The following is a 21,944-nucleotide window of genomic DNA, read 5'->3' as shown; positions in this document are numbered from 1 at the left end:
ATAGGGTGAAGTAGTAGGAAGAGTAATTGTGGTTGTCTCGCCTACTGCAGTGGAACCAGTTACTGCTGTCGTCTCCTTTGGGGAAGAGGTCTCCAGAGCACCAGAGGTGGCTCTAGCTGTGCTCCCAGGTAGCGCACTCGTAGAAAGAGGTACTGCGCTTGTCCCCTCTCTTGTAGTCGTACTAGTCATTGCTGCAGTTTCAGCTGCAGAAGTTGTCTCTGGAGGAGAGGTGGATGTTTCTCCTTCGGTAGAGGTGGCTGCAGCTGTGCTTTCAGGAAGTGAACTTGCAGAAAGGGGAAGTCTCCTTGTCTCTTCCGTTGCAGTGGTGCTAGTTATTGCTGGAGACATGGACTCTACAGGGGATGTGGACGTCTCTAGAATACTGGAGGTGGCTCCAGCTGTGCTCCCTGGTGTCGTAATGAGAGGAAGAGGAATTGTGCTTGTCTTTTCTACTGAAGTGGTGGTCATTATTGCTGTAATCTCAGCTGGGGATGTGGTCTGTAGAGGACCCGTAGAGGTCACTGGTGGAGCAGAAGTGACTGCAGCTGTGGTCCCATAGAGTGAACTGCTTGGGAGGACAATTGTGGTTCTGCCCTTGAGTGAGTTAGTAGCTATTGCTGTTGTCTCCGCTGGAGAAGTGGTCTCTGGAGGAGATGTGGACGTCTCTTCCCTCGCAGAGCTGGCTGCAGCTGTGCTCTGCGGTAGTGAAGTGGTGGGATGCGCAACAATGGTTGTCCCCTCGACTGTCCTGTTACTGAGTAATGCTGCAGTCTCACTTGGGAAATTGGTCTGTAGAGGAGATGTGGACGTTTCTGCTGTTGCAGAGGTGGCGGCAACGGTCATAACAGATGCTGAACTAGCAGGAAGAGCAATTGTGGTTGGCTCTGAGGTGGAAGTGCTAATTTGTGATGTGGGCTCAGCTAGGGAGGAGGTTGGACGAGCAGAAGTGGATGTTTCTGTTAATGGAGAGGTAGCTGCATGTTTTGTCTCAGCTGTGGAAGTGGTCACTGGGGCTGCGGTGATGGATTCTGCTCCTGTTGTGAAATACGTTGCTGTGGTCCCAGGTCTGTTTGGGATCACAGGAGCTGCTGCTTTGGTGGTACTCTCTAATGCTGTACTTTTCGTGGTGGTGGTGGTGGTTTGAACCACAGGAGTTGTCTGTGTAGTTGTGACATTATTTTCTTTATTTTGTTCCATTGGCTTAATGGTCCTCTGGTAGATTATTTCAGTTATTTCACGATCTGTGTGGAGAAATGTATAACCATTAAGGTATTTTACATCGGGGACTTATTCCACATATTGAGTGCAAATCCACAGAATATGCATATCAATCATATATGGTCATTGTGAATATACACAGTGTTTTAGCTTCAACACTCCAACATTTTTCCCCAGTTGTGAATTTTTTCTATGTTTATCACAATTTACATATAGAATGCAGGAAAGATTCACTGCAGAGGTAAAATATCCTGAGGATGCCTCCCAGAGCAGGCCACTCAGGTCAGTTCACCCAAAACAGCTTCAGGGGGAGAGGAGGAGGAAGAGGAGGTCCTCCCTCATAACTTTTAGCCCAGTGGTTTGGGTCTTCACTTGGGACGTGGAAGACTGACTGTTTTACTGTGGATAAACAATAAAAGAATCATTTGTGCAGGGGTCCTGAATCTCCCACGTCCCGGGTGCGTGCTCTAATGAAACAGATATAGAATCACTCTTACGCATTCTCTCTCTCTCATCCTATCCCTGCACACTCATTCTGTAGGAGCCGAGGTGTCTAACTGAGGCTTCGTGAATCACACTGATCTTCTAACGGCCTAGAAGAGCGTCACACCACCACACCTCCCTTTGTGAATTCAGGCTTTAACTTTTTAAGTTTGAACTTTTCAGTGCCGCTGACTTCAGTGAGACTGTACAGTTGCTTGAATGCTTTGCTGAAAAGAGACTAACTTAGTCCTGTGCTTAATGTTAAGCACGTGCTCCAGGACCTAAATATTTTACTGAATTGGGGCCTTAGTACTTAATGTTTCCAATTCAGGCTTTCAAGATAGTTTTGCAAATGGGAAATAACTATCAAGAAAAATTCAGAGAATTCCTGTTTTAATACCTTTTTTTATTAGTTTGTATCCCCTTTCCTCCTATATTTATTTATGTTCATTAATAACTTTCAAGAAAATCATTTAACTTCAATTAAGCAGGCAACATTATTATAATAAGACTCTCCCATATGTTCTCTTATTCTTTCTTTCATGTTCATAACTCCCTTGTTTCCTATACCCATGGAAAGTCTACATGTTGCCACCTCTATCCCAAATAATATCCAATTACTCTAGGTAGCATGAAACCTTCGTATTTTTTTATCCTCAAAATATCTCCATTCTAATTCCATAAACACTAAGAAAAATGGTTTCTTTTAATATGTGACTTCAAAACTATGGCAACCCAGACCCCTCCTGCTTAAAATGGTGGGAAAGCAAAATCTGCAACTACAAAGGATACACAAGATGAAAACAATGCCCTTACTTGTCAAAGCAGCTGTGGTAGGTGAAAGCGATGTTGTGGTTGTCACAGAGACGGCTGCTGTTGTCGCCCCTCTGATAGGGACCCCCAAAGTGGTTGTGGTCTCAGCTGGGGAAGTTGTAAAATGGGCAGGTGTGGTTGTTCCCTTCCTTGTTGTGGAGGTGTAAGTTGTTGTGGTCTCAGCAGGGCCGGTGGTGATTGGAGCCGCTGTGCTTCTCTCCGCTGCTGTAGCAATGGGTGATGTTTTAGGAGTCTCGGCTAGAACAGCGGTGACAGGGGATGCTGTGAGGGTCCCCTGTTCTGTGGTGGTGCCCAAAGCTGTTGGGATCTCAGCTGAGGAACTGGTCTCCAGAGCAGATGTGGATGTTTTAGGACCTGCTGTGGTGGGAGTCACTGTCCCTGTGGTCTCCGCTGGAGAAGTCACCGAAACAGGAACAGTGGCTGTCTCTCGTAAAGAGGAGGTGACTGCACTTGTGGTCGCGGTGGGATAAGTGACAGGAAGGGCAGCTGTGGTTGTCTCAACTTCTGTAGAGACGCTGGGAAATCTTGTGGGCTCAGAGGACAAACTTGTCTCAAGACGAACCGTGGATGTCAACGGTAAAATGGAAGTGACTCCAGTTGCGGTCTCGGTGAGGGATGTGGCCGCAGGGGCCGGTGTGGTGATAGTCAGAGCCGTCGTTGTTTCAACGGGGGAAGGAGTAGGAAAGGCAACTGTAGCAGTAGTTCCTGCTGTCATCTCTGAGGGACCGGTCTGTAAAGGAGATGTGAATGTTTCTGCTCTGGTAGAAGTGGTTAGAGCTGTGCTCTCATGGGTTGAAGTGGTGGGAGGTGCAACCGTGGTTGTCTCTTCTGCTGTAGTCGTACTAGTTATCGCTGTCGTCTCAGCCAGGGACGTGGACTCCCGAGCCGCTGTGGAGATCTCGCGAATAAGAGAAGAGGCTACTGTTGTGCTTCCAGGAAGAGAAGTGGTAGGAAAGGCAACTGTGCTCGTCTCTTCTAGTGCAGTGGCATTCGCTTTTGCTGCAGTCTCAGCTAGGGAAGTGGTCTCTTGAAGGGCTGTGGGGGTCTTTTGAAGAACAGAAGTGGTGGAAGCAGGAATCCCAGGCAGGGAAGCAGTAGGAAACGGAACTGTGGTTGTCTCTTCTGCTGTGCTGGTACTAGGTATTTCTGTAGTCTTAGCTGCAGAAGTGGTCTCTACAGGAGAGGTGGAGGTCTCTGGTATACTCGAGGTGGCTGTAACTTTGCTTTCATAGGGTGAAGTAGTAGGAAGAGTAATTGTGGTTGTCTCGCCTACTGCAGTGGAACCAGTTACTGCTGTCGTCTCCTTTGGGGAAGAGGTCTCCAGAGCACCAGAGGTGGCTATAGCTGTGCTCCCAGGTAGCGCACTCGTAGAAAGAGGTACTGCGCTTGTCCCCTCTCTTGTAGTCGTACTAGTCATTGCTGCAGTTTCAGCTGCAGAAGTTGTCTCTGGAGGAGAGGTGGATGTTTCTCCTTCGGTAGAGGTGGCTGCAGCTGTGCTTTCAGGTAGTGAACTTGCAGAAAGGGGAAGTCTCCTTGTCTCTTCCGTTGCAGTGGTGCTAGTTATTGCTGGAGACATGGACTCTACAGGGGATGTGGACGTCTCTAGTATACTGGAGGTGGCTCCAGCTGTGCTCCCTGGTGTCGTAATGGGAGGAAGAGGAATTGTGCTTGTCTTTTCTACTGAAGTGGTGGTCATTATTGCTGTAATCTCAGCTGGGGATGTGGTCTGTAGAGGACCCGTAGAGGTCACTGGTGGAGCAGAAGTGACTGCAGCTGTGGTCCCATAGAGTGAACTGCTTGGGAGGACAATTGTGGTTCTGTCCTTGACTGAGTTAGTAGCTATTGCTGTTGTCTCCGCTGGAGAAGTGGTCTCTGGAGGAGATGTGGACGTCTCTTCCCTTGCAGAGCTGGCTGCAGCTGTGCTCTGAGGTAATGAAGTGGTGGGATGCGCAACAATGGTTGTCCCCTCGACTGTCCTGTTACTGAGTAATGCTGCAGTCTCACTTGGGAAATTGGTCTGTAGAGGAGATGTGGACGTTTCTGCTGTTGCAGATGTGGCGGCAACGGTCATAACAGGTGCTGAACTAGCAGGAAGAGCAATTGTGGTTGGCTCTGAGGTGGAAGTGCTAATTTGTGATGTGGGCTCACCTAGGGAGGAGGTTGGACGAGCAGAAGTGGATGTTTCTGTTAATGGAGAGGTAGCTGCATGTTTAGTCTCAGCTGTGGAAGTGGTCACTGGGGCTGCGGTGATGGATTCTGCTCCTGTTGTGAAATACGTTGCTGTGGTCCCAGGTTTGTTTGGGATCACAGGAGCTGCTGCTTTGGTGGTACTCTCTAATGCTGTACTTTTCGTGGTGGTGGTGGTGGTTTGAACCACAGGAGTTGTCTGTGTTGTTGTGACATTATTATCTTTAATTTGTTCCACTGGCTTAACGGTCCTCTGGTCGTTTATTTCAGTTATTTCATGATCTGTGTGGAGAAATGTATAACCATTAAGGTATTTTACATAGGCACTTATACAACATATTGAGTGCAAATCCTCAGAAAATGCATATCAATAATATATGTTTATTGTGAATGTACACAGTGTTTTAGCTGAAACATTCCAACATTTTTCCCCAGTTTGAATTTTTTCTGTCTATGTGTATCACAATTTACATATACAGCGCAGGAGAGATTCACTGCAGAGGTAAAATAACCTGAGGATGCCTCCCAAAGCAGGCCACTCAGGTCAGTTCACCCAAAACAGCTTCAGGGGGAGAGGAGGAGGAAGAGGAGGTCCTCCCTCATAACTTTTAGCCCAGTGGTTTGGGTCCTCACTTGGGACGTGGAAGACTGACTGTTGTACTGTGGATTAAAAATAAAAAAGAATCATTTGTGCAGAGGTCCTGAATCTCCCACGTTCCGGGTCAGTGCTCCAATGAAAAAGATATAGAATCACTCTTACGCATTCTCTCTCTCTCATCCTATCCCTGCACACTCATTGTGTAGGAGCCAAGGTGTCTAACTGAGGCTTCGTGAATCACACTGATCTTCTAACGGCCTAGAAGAGCGTCACACCACCACTCCTCCCTTTGTGAATTCAGGCTTTAACTTTTTAAGTTTGAACTTTTCAGTGTCGCTGACTTCAGTGAGACTGTACAGTTGCTTGAATGCTTTGCTGAAAAGAGACTAACTTAGTCCTGTGCTTAATGTTAAGCACGTGCTCCAGGACCTAAATATTTTACTGAATTGGGGCCTTAGTACTTAATGTTTCCAATTCAGTCTTTCAAGATAGTTTTGCAAATGGGAAATAACTATCAAGAAAAATTCAGAGAATTCCTGTTTTAATACCTTTTTTATTAGTTTGTATCCCCTTTCCTCCTATATTTATTTATGTTCATTAATAACTTTCAAGAAAATAATTTAACTTCAGTTAAGCAGGCAACATTATTATAATAAGACTCTCCCATATGTTCTCTTATTCTTTCTTTCATGTTCATAACTCCCTTGTTTCCTATACCCATGGAAAGTCTACATGTTGCCACCTCTATCCCAAATAATATCCAATTACTCTAGGTAGCATGAAACCTTCGTATTTTTTTATCCTCAAAATATCTCCATTCTAATTCCATAAACACTAAGAAAAATGGTTTCTTTTAATATGTGACTTCAAAACTATGGCAACCCAGACCCCTCCTGCTTAAAATGGTGGGAAAGCAAAATCTGCAACTACAAAGGATACACAAGATGAAAACAATGCCCTTACTTGTCAAAGCAGCTGTGGTAGGTGAAAGCGATGTTGTGGTTGTCACAGAGACGGCTGCTGTTGTCGCCCCTCTGATAGGGACCCCCAAAGTGGTTGTGGTCTCAGCTGGGGAAGTTGTAAAATGGGCAGGTGTGGTTGTTCCCTTCCTTGTTGTGGAGGTGTAAGTTGTTGTGGTCTCAGCAGGGCCGGTGGTGATTGGAGCCGCTGTGCTTCTCTCCGCTGCTGTAGCAATGGGTGATGTTTTAGGAGTCTCGGCTAGAACAGCGGTGACAGGGGATGCTGTGAGGGTCCCCTGTTCTGTGGTGGTGCCCAAAGCTGTTGGGATCTCAGCTGAGGAACTGGTCTCCAGAGCAGATGTGGATGTTTTAGGACCTGCTGTGGTGGGAGTCACTGTCCCTGTGGTCTCCGCTGGAGAAGTCACCGAAACAGGAACAGTGGCTGTCTCTCGTAAAGAGGAGGTGACTGCACTTGTGGTCGCGGTGGGATAAGTGACAGGAAGGGCAGCTGTGGTTGTCTCAACTTCTGTAGAGACGCTGGGAAATCTTGTGGGCTCAGAGGACAAACTTGTCTCAAGACGAACCGTGGATGTCAACGGTAAAATGGAAGTGACTCCAGTTGCGGTCTCGGTGAGGGATGTGGCCGCAGGGGCCGGTGTGGTGATAGTCAGAGCCGTCGTTGTTTCAACGGGGGAAGGAGTAGGAAAGGCAACTGTAGCAGTAGTTCCTGCTGTCATCTCTGAGGGACCGGTCTGTAAAGGAGATGTGAATGTTTCTGCTCTGGTAGAAGTGGTTAGAGCTGTGCTCTCATGGGTTGAAGTGGTGGGAGGCGCAACCGTGGTTGTCTCTTCTGCTGTAGTCGTACTAGTTATCGCTGTCGTCTCAGCCAGGGACGTGGACTCCCGAGCCGCTGTGGAGATCTCGCGAATAAGAGAAGAGGCTACTGTTGTGCTTCCAGGAAGAGAAGTGGTAGGAAAGGCAACTGTGCTCGTCTCTTCTAGTGCAGTGGCATTCGCTTTTGCTGCAGTCTCAGCTAGGGAAGTGGTCTCTTGAAGGGCTGTGGGGGTCTTTTGAAGAACAGAAGTGGTGGAAGCAGGAATCCCAGGCAGGGAAGCAGTAGGAAACGGAACTGTGGTTGTCTCTTCTGCTGTGCTGGTACTAGGTATTTCTGTAGTCTTAGCTGCAGAAGTGGTCTCTACAGGAGAGGTGGAGGTCTCTGGTATACTCGAGGTGGCTGTAACTTTGCTTTCATAGGGTGAAGTAGTAGGAAGAGTAATTGTGGTTGTCTCGCCTACTGCAGTGGAACCAGTTACTGCTGTCGTCTCCTTTGGGGAAGAGGTCTCCAGAGCACCAGAGGTGGCTATAGCTGTGCTCCCAGGTAGCGCACTCGTAGAAAGAGGTACTGCGCTTGTCCCCTCTCTTGTAGTCGTACTAGTCATTGCTGCAGTTTCAGCTGCAGAAGTTGTCTCTGGAGGAGAGGTGGATGTTTCTCCTTCGGTAGAGGTGGCTGCAGCTGTGCTTTCAGGTAGTGAACTTGCAGAAAGGGGAAGTCTCCTTGTCTCTTCCGTTGCAGTGGTGCTAGTTATTGCTGGAGACATGGACTCTACAGGGGATGTGGACGTCTCTAGTATACTGGAGGTGGCTCCAGCTGTGCTCCCTGGTGTCGTAATGGGAGGAAGAGGAATTGTGCTTGTCTTTTCTACTGAAGTGGTGGTCATTATTGCTGTAATCTCAGCTGGGGATGTGGTCTGTAGAGGACCCGTAGAGGTCACTGGTGGAGCAGAAGTGACTGCAGCTGTGGTCCCATAGAGTGAACTGCTTGGGAGGACAATTGTGGTTCTGTCCTTGACTGAGTTAGTAGCTATTGCTGTTGTCTCCGCTGGAGAAGTGGTCTCTGGAGGAGATGTGGACGTCTCTTCCCTTGCAGAGCTGGCTGCAGCTGTGCTCTGAGGTAATGAAGTGGTGGGATGCGCAACAATGGTTGTCCCCTCGACTGTCCTGTTACTGAGTAATGCTGCAGTCTCACTTGGGAAATTGGTCTGTAGAGGAGATGTGGACGTTTCTGCTGTTGCAGATGTGGCGGCAACGGTCATAACAGGTGCTGAACTAGCAGGAAGAGCAATTGTGGTTGGCTCTGAGGTGGAAGTGCTAATTTGTGATGTGGGCTCACCTAGGGAGGAGGTTGGACGAGCAGAAGTGGATGTTTCTGTTAATGGAGAGGTAGCTGCATGTTTAGTCTCAGCTGTGGAAGTGGTCACTGGGGCTGCGGTGATGGATTCTGCTCCTGTTGTGAAATACGTTGCTGTGGTCCCAGGTTTGTTTGGGATCACAGGAGCTGCTGCTTTGGTGGTACTCTCTAATGCTGTACTTTTCGTGGTGGTGGTGGTGGTTTGAACCACAGGAGTTGTCTGTGTTGTTGTGACATTATTATCTTTAATTTGTTCCACTGGCTTAACGGTCCTCTGGTCGTTTATTTCAGTTATTTCATGATCTGTGTGGAGAAATGTATAACCATTAAGGTATTTTACATAGGCACTTATACAACATATTGAGTGCAAATCCTCAGAAAATGCATATCAATAATATATGTTTATTGTGAATGTACACAGTGTTTTAGCTGAAACATTCCAACATTTTTCCCCAGTTTGAATTTTTTCTGTCTATGTGTATCACAATTTACATATACAGCGCAGGAGAGATTCACTGCAGAGGTAAAATAACCTGAGGATGCCTCCCAAAGCAGGCCACTCAGGTCAGTTCACCCAAAACAGCTTCAGGGGGAGAGGAGGAGGAAGAGGAGGTCCTCCCTCATAACTTTTAGCCCAGTGGTTTGGGTCCTCACTTGGGACGTGGAAGACTGACTGTTGTACTGTGGATTAAAAATAAAAAAGAATCATTTGTGCAGAGGTCCTGAATCTCCCACGTCCCGGGTGCGTGCTCCAATGAAAAAGATATAGAATCACTCTTACGCATTCTCTCTCTCTCATCCTATCCCTGCACACTCATTGTGTAGGAGCCAAGGTGTCTAACTGAGGCTTCGTGAATCACACTGATCTTCTAACGGCCTAGAAGAGCGTCACACCACCACTCCTCCCTTTGTGAATTCAGGCTTTAACTTTTTAAGTTTGAACTTTTCAGTGTCGCTGACTTCAGTGAGACTGTACAGTTGCTTGAATGCTTTGCTGAAAAGAGACTAACTTAGTCCTGTGCTTAATGTTAAGCACGTGCTCCAGGACCTAAATATTTTACTGAATTGGGGCCTTAGTACTTAATGTTTCCAATTCAGTCTTTCAAGATAGTTTTGCAAATGGGAAATAACTATCAAGAAAAATTCAGAGAATTCCTGTTTTAATACCTTTTTTATTAGTTTGTATCCCCTTTCCTCCTATATTTATTTATGTTCATTAATAACTTTCAAGAAAATAATTTAACTTCAGTTAAGCAGGCAACATTATTATAATAAGACTCTCCCATATGTTCTCTTATTCTTTCTTTCATGTTCATAACTCCCTTGTTTCCTATACCCATGGAAAGTCTACATGTTGCCACCTCTATCCCAAATAATATCCAATTACTCTAGGTAGCATGAAACCTTCGTATTTTTTTATCCTCAAAATATCTCCATTCTAATTCCATAAACACTAAGAAAAATGGTTTCTTTTAATATGTGACTTCAAAACTATGGCAACCCAGACCCCTCCTGCTTAAAATGGTGGGAAAGCAAAATCTGCAACTACAAAGGATACACAAGATGAAAACAATGCCCTTACTTGTCAAAGCAGCTGTGGTAGGTGAAAGCGATGTTGTGGTTGTCACAGAGACGGCTGCTGTTGTCGCCCCTCTGATAGGGACCCCCAAAGTGGTTGTGGTCTCAGCTGGGGAAGTTGTAAAATGGGCAGGTGTGGTTGTTCCCTTCCTTGTTGTGGAGGTGTAAGTTGTTGTGGTCTCAGCAGGGCCGGTGGTGATTGGAGCCGCTGTGCTTCTCTCCGCTGCTGTAGCAATGGGTGATGTTTTAGGAGTCTCGGCTAGAACAGCGGTGACAGGGGATGCTGTGAGGGTCCCCCGTTCTGTGGTGGTGCCCAAAGCTGTTGGGATCTCAGCTGAGGAACTGGTCTCCAGAGCAGATGTGGATGTTTTAGGACCTGCTGTGGTGGGAGTCACTGTCCCTGTGGTCTCCGCTGGAGAAGTCACCGAAACAGGAACAGTGGCTGTCTCTCGTAAAGAGGAGGTGACTGCACTTGTGGTCGCGGTGGGATAAGTGACAGGAAGGGCAGCTGTGGTTGTCTCAACTTCTGTAGAGACGCTGGGAAATCTTGTGGGCTCAGAGGACAAACTTGTCTCAAGACGAACCGTGGATGTCAACGGTAAAATGGAAGTGACTCCAGTTGCGGTCTCGGTGAGGGATGTGGCCGCAGGGGCCGGTGTGGTGATAGTCAGAGCCGTCGTTGTTTCAACGGGGGAAGGAGTAGGAAAGGCAACTGTAGCAGTAGTTCCTGCTGTCATCTCTGAGGGACCGGTCTGTAAAGGAGATGTGAATGTTTCTGCTCTGGTAGAAGTGGTTAGAGCTGTGCTCTCATGGGTTGAAGTGGTGGGAGGCGCAACCGTGGTTGTCTCTTCTGCTGTAGTCGTACTAGTTATCGCTGTCGTCTCAGCCAGGGACGTGGACTCCCGAGCCGCTGTGGAGATCTCGCGAATAAGAGAAGAGGCTACTGTTGTGCTTCCAGGAAGAGAAGTGGTAGGAAAGGCAACTGTGCTCGTCTCTTCTAGTGCAGTGGCATTCGCTTTTGCTGCAGTCTCAGCTAGGGAAGTGGTCTCTTGAAGGGCTGTGGGGGTCTTTTGAAGAACAGAAGTGGTGGAAGCAGGAATCCCAGGCAGGGAAGCAGTAGGAAACGGAACTGTGGTTGTCTCTTCTGCTGTGCTGGTACTAGGTATTTCTGTAGTCTTAGCTGCAGAAGTGGTCTCTACAGGAGAGGTGGAGGTCTCTGGTATACTCGAGGTGGCTGTAACTTTGCTTTCATAGGGTGAAGTAGTAGGAAGAGTAATTGTGGTTGTCTCGCCTACTGCAGTGGAACCAGTTACTGCTGTCGTCTCCTTTGGGGAAGAGGTCTCCAGAGCACCAGAGGTGGCTATAGCTGTGCTCCCAGGTAGCGCACTCGTAGAAAGAGGTACTGCGCTTGTCCCCTCTCTTGTAGTCGTACTAGTCATTGCTGCAGTTTCAGCTGCAGAAGTTGTCTCTGGAGGAGAGGTGGATGTTTCTCCTTCGGTAGAGGTGGCTGCAGCTGTGCTTTCAGGTAGTGAACTTGCAGAAAGGGGAAGTCTCCTTGTCTCTTCCGTTGCAGTGGTGCTAGTTATTGCTGGAGACATGGACTCTACAGGGGATGTGGACGTCTCTAGTATACTGGAGGTGGCTCCAGCTGTGCTCCCTGGTGTCGTAATGGGAGGAAGAGGAATTGTGCTTGTCTTTTCTACTGAAGTGGTGGTCATTATTGCTGTAATCTCAGCTGGGGATGTGGTCTGTAGAGGACCCGTAGAGGTCACTGGTGGAGCAGAAGTGACTGCAGCTGTGGTCCCATAGAGTGAACTGCTTGGGAGGACAATTGTGGTTCTGTCCTTGACTGAGTTAGTAGCTATTGCTGTTGTCTCCGCTGGAGAAGTGGTCTCTGGAGGAGATGTGGACGTCTCTTCCCTTGCAGAGCTGGCTGCAGCTGTGCTCTGAGGTAATGAAGTGGTGGGATGCGCAACAATGGTTGTCCCCTCGACTGTCCTGTTACTGAGTAATGCTGCAGTCTCACTTGGGAAATTGGTCTGTAGAGGAGATGTGGACGTTTCTGCTGTTGCAGATGTGGCGGCAACGGTCATAACAGGTGCTGAACTAGCAGGAAGAGCAATTGTGGTTGGCTCTGAGGTGGAAGTGCTAATTTGTGATGTGGGCTCACCTAGGGAGGAGGTTGGACGAGCAGAAGTGGATGTTTCTGTTAATGGAGAGGTAGCTGCATGTTTAGTCTCAGCTGTGGAAGTGGTCACTGGGGCTGCGGTGATGGATTCTGCTCCTGTTGTGAAATACGTTGCTGTGGTCCCAGGTTTGTTTGGGATCACAGGAGCTGCTGCTTTGGTGGTACTCTCTAATGCTGTACTTTTCGTGGTGGTGGTGGTGGTTTGAACCACAGGAGTTGTCTGTGTTGTTGTGACATTATTATCTTTAATTTGTTCCACTGGCTTAACGGTCCTCTGGTCGTTTATTTCAGTTATTTCATGATCTGTGTGGAGAAATGTATAACCATTAAGGTATTTTACATAGGCACTTATACAACATATTGAGTGCAAATCCTCAGAAAATGCATATCAATAATATATGTTTATTGTGAATGTACACAGTGTTTTAGCTGAAACATTCCAACATTTTTCCCCAGTTTGAATTTTTTCTGTCTATGTGTATCACAATTTACATATACAGCGCAGGAGAGATTCACTGCAGAGGTAAAATAACCTGAGGATGCCTCCCAAAGCAGGCCACTCAGGTCAGTTCACCCAAAACAGCTTCAGGGGGAGAGGAGGAGGAAGAGGAGGTCCTCCCTCATAACTTTTAGCCCAGTGGTTTGGGTCCTCACTTGGGACGTGGAAGACTGACTGTTGTACTGTGGATTAAAAATAAAAAAGAATCATTTGTGCAGAGGTCCTGAATCTCCCACGTTCCGGGTCAGTGCTCCAATGAAAAAGATATAGAATCACTCTTACGCATTCTCTCTCTCTCATCCTATCCCTGCACACTCATTGTGTAGGAGCCAAGGTGTCTAACTGAGGCTTCGTGAATCACACTGATCTTCTAACGGCCTAGAAGAGCGTCACACCACCACTCCTCCCTTTGTGAATTCAGGCTTTAACTTTTTAAGTTTGAACTTTTCAGTGTCGCTGACTTCAGTGAGACTGTACAGTTGCTTGAATGCTTTGCTGAAAAGAGACTAACTTAGTCCTGTGCTTAATGTTAAGCACGTGCTCCAGGACCTAAATATTTTACTGAATTGGGGCCTTAGTACTTAATGTTTTCAATTCAGTCTTTCAAGATAGTTTTGCAAATGGGAAATAACTATCAAGAAAAATTCAGAGAATTCCTGTTTTAATACCTTTTTTATTAGTTTGTATCCCCTTTCCTCCTATATTTATTTATGTTCATTAATAACTTTCAAGAAAATAATTTAACTTCAGTTAAGCAGGCAACATTATTATAATAAGACTCTCCCATATGTTCTCTTATTCTTTCTTTCATGTTCATAACTCCCTTGTTTCCTATACCCATGGAAAGTCTACATGTTGCCACCTCTATCCCAAATAATATCCAATTACTCTAGGTAGCATGAAACCTTCGTATTTTTTTATCCTCAAAATATCTCCATTCTAATTCCATAAACACTAAGAAAAATGGTTTCTTTTAATATGTGACTTCAAAACTATGGCAACCCAGACCCCTCCTGCTTAAAATGGTGGGAAAGCAAAATCTGCAACTACAAAGGATACACAAGATGAAAACAATGCCCTTACTTGTCAAAGCAGCTGTGGTAGGTGAAAGCGATGTTGTGGTTGTCACAGAGACGGCTGCTGTTGTCGCCCCTCTGATAGGGACCCCCAAAGTGGTTGTGGTCTCAGCTGGGGAAGTTGTAAAATGGGCAGGTGTGGTTGTTCCCTTCCTTGTTGTGGAGGTGTAAGTTGTTGTGGTCTCAGCAGGGCCGGTGGTGATTGGAGCCGCTGTGCTTCTCTCCGCTGCTGTAGCAATGGGTGATGTTTTAGGAGTCTCGGCTAGAACAGCGGTGACAGGGGATGCTGTGAGGGTCCCCCGTTCTGTGGTGGTGCCCAAAGCTGTTGGGATCTCAGCTGAGGAACTGGTCTCCAGAGCAGATGTGGATGTTTTAGGACCTGCTGTGGTGGGAGTCACTGTCCCTGTGGTCTCCGCTGGAGAAGTCACCGAAACAGGAACAGTGGCTGTCTCTCGTAAAGAGGAGGTGACTGCACTTGTGGTCGCGGTGGGATAAGTGACAGGAAGGGCAGCTGTGGTTGTCTCAACTTCTGTAGAGACGCTGGGAAATCTTGTGGGCTCAGAGGACAAACTTGTCTCAAGACGAACCGTGGATGTCAACGGTAAAATGGAAGTGACTCCAGTTGCGGTCTCGGTGAGGGATGTGGCCGCAGGGGCCGGTGTGGTGATAGTCAGAGCCGTCGTTGTTTCAACGGGGGAAGGAGTAGGAAAGGCAACTGTAGCAGTAGTTCCTGCTGTCATCTCTGAGGGACCGGTCTGTAAAGGAGATGTGAATGTTTCTGCTCTGGTAGAAGTGGTTAGAGCTGTGCTCTCATGGGTTGAAGTGGTGGGAGGCGCAACCGTGGTTGTCTCTTCTGCTGTAGTCGTACTAGTTATCGCTGTCGTCTCAGCCAGGGACGTGGACTCCCGAGCCGCTGTGGAGATCTCGCGAATAAGAGAAGAGGCTACTGTTGTGCTTCCAGGAAGAGAAGTGGTAGGAAAGGCAACTGTGCTCGTCTCTTCTAGTGCAGTGGCATTCGCTTTTGCTGCAGTCTCAGCTAGGGAAGTGGTCTCTTGAAGGGCTGTGGGGGTCTTTTGAAGAACAGAAGTGGTGGAAGCAGGAATCCCAGGCAGGGAAGCAGTAGGAAACGGAACTGTGGTTGTCTCTTCTGCTGTGCTGGTACTAGGTATTTCTGTAGTCTTAGCTGCAGAAGTGGTCTCTACAGGAGAGGTGGAGGTCTCTGGTATACTCGAGGTGGCTGTAACTTTGCTTTCATAGGGTGAAGTAGTAGGAAGAGTAATTGTGGTTGTCTCGCCTACTGCAGTGGAACCAGTTACTGCTGTCGTCTCCTTTGGGGAAGAGGTCTCCAGAGCACCAGAGGTGGCTATAGCTGTGCTCCCAGGTAGCGCACTCGTAGAAAGAGGTACTGCGCTTGTCCCCTCTCTTGTAGTCGTACTAGTCATTGCTGCAGTTTCAGCTGCAGAAGTTGTCTCTGGAGGAGAGGTGGATGTTTCTCCTTCGGTAGAGGTGGCTGCAGCTGTGCTTTCAGGTAGTGAACTTGCAGAAAGGGGAAGTCTCCTTGTCTCTTCCGTTGCAGTGGTGCTAGTTATTGCTGGAGACATGGACTCTACAGGGGATGTGGACGTCTCTAGTATACTGGAGGTGGCTCCAGCTGTGCTCCCTGGTGTCGTAATGGGAGGAAGAGGAATTGTGCTTGTCTTTTCTACTGAAGTGGTGGTCATTATTGCTGTAATCTCAGCTGGGGATGTGGTCTGTAGAGGACCCGTAGAGGTCACTGGTGGAGCAGAAGTGACTGCAGCTGTGGTCCCATAGAGTGAACTGCTTGGGAGGACAATTGTGGTTCTGTCCTTGACTGAGTTAGTAGCTATTGCTGTTGTCTCCGCTGGAGAAGTGGTCTCTGGAGGAGATGTGGACGTCTCTTCCCTTGCAGAGCTGGCTGCAGCTGTGCTCTGAGGTAATGAAGTGGTGGGATGCGCAACAATGGTTGTCCCCTCGACTGTCCTGTTACTGAGTAATGCTGCAGTCTCACTTGGGAAATTGGTCTGTAGAGGAGATGTGGACGTTTCTGCTGTTGCAGATGTGGCGGCAACGGTCATAACAGGTGCTGAACTAGCAGGAAGAGCAATTGTGGTTGGCTCTGAGGTGGAAGTGCTAATTTGTGATGTGGGCTCACCTAGGGAGGAGGTTGGACGAGCAGAAGTGGATGTTTCTGTTAATGGAGAGGTAGCTGCATGTTTAGTCTCAGCTGTGGAAGTGGTCACTGGGGCTGCGGTGATGGATTCTGCTCCTGTTGTGAAATACGTTGCTGTGGTCCCAGGTTTGTTTGGGATCACAGGAGCTGCTGCTTTGGTGGTACTCTCTAATGCTGTACTTTTCGTGGTGGTGGTGGTGGTTTGAACCACAGGAGTTGTCTGTGTTGTTGTGACATTATTATCTTTAATTTGTTCCACTGGCTTAACGGTCCTCTGGTCGATTATTTCAGTTATTTCACGATCTGTGTGGAGAAATGTATAACCATTAAGGTATTTTACATAGGTGCTTATACCGTATATTGAGTGCGAATCCACAGAAAATGCATATCAATAATATATGGTCGTTGTGAATGTACACAGTGTTTTAGCTGAAACATTCCAACATTTTTCCCCAGTTTGAATTTTTTCTGTCTATGTTTATCACAATTTACATATAGAATGCAGGAGAGATTCACTGCAGAGGTAAAATATCCTGAGGATGCCTCCCAGAGCAGGCCACTCAGGTCAGTTCACCCAAAACAGCTTCAGGGGGAGAGGAGGAGGAAGAGGAGGTCCTCCCTCATAACTTTTAGCCCAGTGGTTCGGGTCCTCACTTAGGGTGTGGAAGACTGACTGTTGCACTGTGGATAAACAATAAAAGAATCATTTGTGCAGGGGATCTGGGTCCTGAATCTCCCACGTTGCGGGTGAGTGCTCTCAGGAAAAAGATTTAGAATCACTCTTACGCATTCTCTCTCTCTCTCCTCCTATCCCTGCACACTCATTGTGTAGGAGCCTAGGTGTCTAACTGAGGCTTCGTGAATCACATTGATCTTCTAACTGCCTAGAAGAGCTTCACAGAACCACAGTTCCCTTTGTGCATTCAGGCTTTAACTTTTTAAGTTTGAACTTTTCAGTGCCACTGATTTCAGTGAGACTACTCAGTTGCTTGAATTCTTTGCTGAAAAGAGACTAACATAGTCCTATTCTGAATGTAAAGCACCTGCTCCAAGACCTAAATATTTTACTGAATTGGGGCCTGAGTACTTAATGTTTCCATTTCAGGCTTTCAGGATAGTCTTGTAAATGGGAAATAACTACCAAGAAAAATTCAGAGAATTCCTGTTTCAGTAACTTTTTTGTTAGTTTGTATCCCCTTTCCTCCTATATTTATGTTCTTTAGTAACTTTCAAGAAGATCATTTAACTTCAGTTAAGCAGGCAACATTACTATAATAAGACACTCCCATATCTTCTATTTATTCTTTCTTTTATGTTCATATCTCCCTTGTTTCCTATACCCATGGAAACTCTACATGTTGCCACCTCTATCCCAAATAATATCCAATTACTCTAGGTAGCATGAAACCTTCGTATTTTTTTTATCCTCAAAATATCTCCATTGTAATTCCATAAACACTAAGAAAAATGGTTTCTTTTAATGTGTGACTTCAAAACTATAACAACCCAGACCCCTCCTGCTTAAAATGGGGAAGCAAATTCTGCAACTACAAAGGATACGGAAGATGAAAACAATGCCCTTACTTGTCAAAGCAGCTGTGGTAGGTGAAAGCGATGTTGTGGTTGTCACAGAGACGGCTGCTGTTGTCGCCCCTCTGATAGGGACCCCCAAAGTGGTTGTGGTCTCAGCTGGGGAAGTTGTAAAAAGGGCAGGTGTGGTGGTTCCCTTCCTTGTTGTGGAGGTGTAAGTTGTTGTGGTCTCAGCAGGGCCGGTGGTGATTGGAGCCGCTGTGCTTCTCTCTGCTGCTGTAGCAATGGGTGATGTTTTAGTGGTCTCGGCTAGAACAGCGGTGACAGGGGATGCTGTGAGGGTCCCCAGTTCTGTGGTGGTGCCCAAAACTGCTGGGATCTCAGCTGAGGAACTGGTCTCCAGAGCAGATGTGGATGTTTTAGGACCTGCTGTGGTGGGAGTCACTGTCCCTGTGGTCTCCGCTGGAGAAGTCACCGTAACAGCAACTGTGGCTGTCTCTGCTACGGAGGAGGTGACTGCACTTGTGGGCGCGGTGGGATAAGTGACAAGAAGGGCAGCTGTGGTTGTCTCAACTTCTGTAGAGGTGCTGGGAATTCTTGTGGTCTCAGAGGGAAAACTTGTCTCAAGACGGACCGTGGATGTCAACGGTAAAATAGACGTGACTCCAGTTGCGGTCTCAGTGAGGGATGTGTCCGCAGGGGCTGGTGTGGTGATAGCCAGAGTATTGGTTGTTTCAACTGGGGAAGTAGTAGGAACGGCAACTGTGGTTGTCTCCTCCACTGTAGTGGCAGTAGTGACTGCTGTCGTCTCTGCTGAGGGACCGGTCTGTAAAGGAGATGTGAATGTTTCTGCTCTGGTAGAAGTGGTTAGAGCTGTGCTCTTATGGGTTGAAGTGGTCGGAAGAGCAATGGTACTAATTATTCCTGTAGTCTCAGTCGGAGAAGTGGTCTCTAGACGGGCCGTGGAGGACTCTGGATTAATAGTTGTATATACAGCTGTGCTCTCAGATAGTGAAGTGGTAGCGAGGACAACTGTGGTTCTCTCCTCTAATGTAGTGGTGCTGGTTATTTTTGTCCTCTGAGCCGGGGAAGTGGTGTCTAGCGGAGAAGTGGTGGTCTGTGGTACAGAAGAGGTGGTAGCGGCTGCTCCAGTCTGAGGCTGTGTCGTAGTGGAAAGACTAATTGTGGTTGTCTTGCCTACTGCAGTGGTACCAGTGATTGCTGTCGTCTCATTTTGGGAAGAGGTCTCCAGAGCACCAGTGGAGGGCTCTCGAATAGTAGTGTAAGTTGTTGTGGTCTCAGCAGGGATAGTGGTGATTGGAGGCTCTGTGCTTCTCTCTGCTGCTGTAGCAGTGGGTGATGTTTTAGTAGGCTCGGCTAGAACAGCGGTGACAGGGGATGCTGGGAGTGTCCCCCGTTCTGTGGTGGTGCCCAAAGCTGTTGGGATCTCAGCTGAGGAACTGGTCTCCAGAGCAGATGTGGATGTTTTAGGACCTGCTGTGGTGGGAGTCACTGTCCCTGTGGTCTCCGCTGGAGAAGTCACCGTAACAGCAACTGTGGCTGTCTCTGCTACGGAGGAGGTGACTGCACTTGTGGGCGCGGTGGCATAAGTGACAAGAAGGGCAGCTGTGGTTATCTCAACTTCTGTAGAGGTGCTGGGAATTCTTGTGGTCTCAGAGGGCAAAACTGTCTCAAGGCGGACGATGGATGTCAATGGTAAAATAGACGTGACTCCAGCTGTGGTCTCAGTGACGGAAGTGGCCGCAGGGGCTGGGGTGGTGATAGCCAGAGAAGTCGTAGCTTCAACTGGGGAAGTACTTGAATGGGCAACTACGGTTTTCTCCTCAGCTGTAGTGGTTCTAGGTAATTCTGAAGTCTCAGCTAGGGGAGTGGTCTCTAGAGGAGCAATAGAGGTCTGTGGAAAAGAAGAGGGATCTCCTGCTGTGCTCTCAGGTAGTGTAGCAGTAGGAAGACTAATTGAGGTTGTTTCTTCTAATGTTGTGCGACTAGTCATTGCTGTAGTTTGAACTGGAGAAGCAGTCTCTAAAAGAGAGCTGAATGTCTGTCCGATGGTAGAGGTGGCCAAAGATGTGCTCCCAGTTCCAGTGCTGGTCGGAGGAGGAACTGCGGTGGCCTTTTCTACTGTAGTGTCTGGAAATAGTGCTGTTGTCTGTGCTGGAGAAGTGGTCCCTAGTGGAGCTGTGGAGGTCCCTGGAAAAGTTGAGGTGGGTATAGCTGTGTTCTCAGTTAGTGAAGATGTAAAAAGGGGAAGCATGGTTGTCTCTTCAATTCTGGTCGCACTATTTATCGCTGTATTTTCAGCTTTGGAAGTCATCTGTAGAGGCGAGGTGGATGTTTCTCCTACTGTAGAGGTGGCTGCAGCTGTGCTTTCAGGTTCTGAAGTTGCAAGGAGGGAGAATGTGGTTGTCTCTTCAGCTCCAGTGGTACTGGTTATTGTTGTCTGCTCTGTTGGGGATGTGGTCTCTACAGGAGCTGTGGAGGTCTCTGGAAAAGTCGAGGTGGGTACAGCTGTGCTCCCAGGTTCTGAAGTTGTAAGAAGGGGAAGCAGGGGAAGAAGGGTTGTCTCTTCATTTCGAGTGGTACTAGTCATTGCTGTAGTTTCAGATGTAGAAGTCGCCTCTAGAGGAGAGGTGGAGGTTATTCCTATGGTAGATGTGGCTGCAGTTGTGGTTTCACGTTGTGAAGTGCTAAGAAGGGTAAGGGTGGTTGTCTCTTCTATTGTAGAAGTACTAATTATTGGTGTACTCTCAGCTGGTGAAGTGGTTTTTAGTGTAACTGTAGTGATTTCTAGACCAGTTGAGGTGGCTGCAGCTGTGCTTTCAGGTTGTGAAGTTGGAGGGAGGGAAAATGTGGTGGTTTCTTCCAGTGTATTCATACTTGTTATTATTGTCGTCTTTGTTGGAGATGTGGTCTCTACAGGAAATGTGGATGTTTCTGGTAGGGTAATGGGGGCTAGCGCTGGTCTCCCAGTTATTGTGCTGGTAGGAGGAAGAACTGTAGTTGTCTTTTCTGCTGTAGTGGTAGTAGATATTGCTTTAGTCTCTGCTGGGGAAGTCGTCTCTAGCCCAGCTGTGGAAGTCTGTGGAGTAGTAGAGAAGTCTATTGCTCTGCTCCCAGGTAGTGTAGTCATAGGTAGAGGAACTGCGGTTGTCCCCTCCATTGTAGCAGTACTAGTTATTGCGGTAATTTCAACTACAGATGTCATCTCCAGAGGAGAGGTGGATGTTTCTTCTGTCGTAGAAGGGGCTAAAGGTGTGTTTTCAGGTTGTGAAGTGGTAGAAAGGGGAAGCGTGGTTGTCCCCTCGATTGTCGTAGCAATCATTATTGCTGTCGTCTCAGCTGCGGAAGTGTTCTCTAGAGGAGCTGTGGAGGTCTCTGGAATAGTTGAGGTGGCTCTAGCTGTGCTCCCAGGTAGCGTAATCGTAGGAAGAGTAAATGTAGTTGTCCCCTCTATTGTAGGAGTACTAGTCATTGCTGTAATTTCAGCTGCAGAAGTCGTCTCCAGAGGAGAGGTGGCGGTTATTCCTATGGTAGAGGTGGCTGCAGTTGTGCTTTCAGGTTGTGAAGTTGTAGGGATGGAAAGTCTCATTGTCTCTTCATTTGTAGTGGTTATTGCTGTCACGTCAGCTGAAGGCATGGTCTCTATAGATGTGGATGTCGTTAGAATGGTAGAGGTGGCTGCGGCTGTGGTCCTAAGAAGTGTAGTTGTAGGAAGAGGAAGTGTTGTTGTCTCTTCCGCTCTAGTGCTACTAGTTATTGCTGTAGTTTCGGCAGGGGAAGTCATCTCTAGAGGAGAGGTGGATGTTTCTTCTATGGTAGAGCTGGCTGCAGCTGTGCGTTCAGGTTGTGTAGTTGTACGGATGGGAAATGTGGTTGTCTCTTCAACCACAGTGGTACTAGTTATTGCTGTAGTTTGAGGTGCAGATCTGGTCTCTACAGGAGATGTGGAGGTCTCTGGTTTAGTTGAGGTGGCTACAGCTGTGCTCCCAGGTTGTGAAGTTGTAAGAAAGGGAAGTGTGGTTGTCTCTTCAATTCTAGTGGAACTAGTTATTGCTGTAGTTTCCGCTGAAGAAGTCATCTCTAGAGGAGAGGTGGATGTTATTCCTACAGATGTGGTGGCTGCAGCTGAGGTTTCACGTTGTGAACTTGCAGAAAGGGGAAGGCTCGTTGTCTCTTCAGTTGTAGAGGTACTAGTTACTGCTGTCGTCTCAGCTGGAGACATGGTCTCTGGAGGAGATGTGGATGTCTCTTCCATAGTAGAGGTGGCTGCAGCTGTGCTCTGAGGTAGTGAAGTGGTAGGATGCGCAACAATGGTTGTCCCCTCTACCGTCCTGTTACTAGGCAACGCTGTAGTCTCACCTGGGAAATTGGTCTCTAGAGGAGATGTGGGCATT

General features: G+C 47.6%; 2 protein-coding genes across 4 annotated transcripts in view; one reads left to right on the top strand and one right to left on the bottom strand.

The window, feature by feature from the left end:
* The window catches only part of LOC125627112 (uncharacterized), a 235,686-nt gene that overhangs the window by 54,883 nt on the left and 158,859 nt on the right, over nucleotides 1-21,944 (top strand). The window lies entirely within an intron of this gene.
* Nucleotides 1-21,944, bottom strand: part of LOC142070130 (uncharacterized) — an 83,846-nt gene that overhangs the window by 54,607 nt on the left and 7,295 nt on the right. The window contains exons 4-8 of the mRNA XM_075123347.1: nucleotides 20,722-21,192; nucleotides 18,742-19,425; nucleotides 15,982-16,302; nucleotides 10,882-11,240; nucleotides 7,145-7,604 (exon numbers count right to left, since the gene is read on the bottom strand). Coding sequence (XP_074979448.1) covers nucleotides 7,145-7,604; nucleotides 10,882-11,240; nucleotides 15,982-16,302; nucleotides 18,742-19,425; nucleotides 20,722-21,192 — 2,295 coding nt within the window. The remainder of the gene's footprint in view (nucleotides 1-7,144; nucleotides 7,605-10,881; nucleotides 11,241-15,981; nucleotides 16,303-18,741; nucleotides 19,426-20,721; nucleotides 21,193-21,944) is intronic.

This window comes from Caretta caretta, chromosome 25 (genome assembly GCF_965140235.1).
Source record: "Caretta caretta isolate rCarCar2 chromosome 25, rCarCar1.hap1, whole genome shotgun sequence".
Classification (NCBI taxonomy): domain Eukaryota; kingdom Metazoa; phylum Chordata; order Testudines; family Cheloniidae; genus Caretta; species Caretta caretta.
This window is presented reverse-complemented; position numbering and strand designations above follow the sequence as displayed.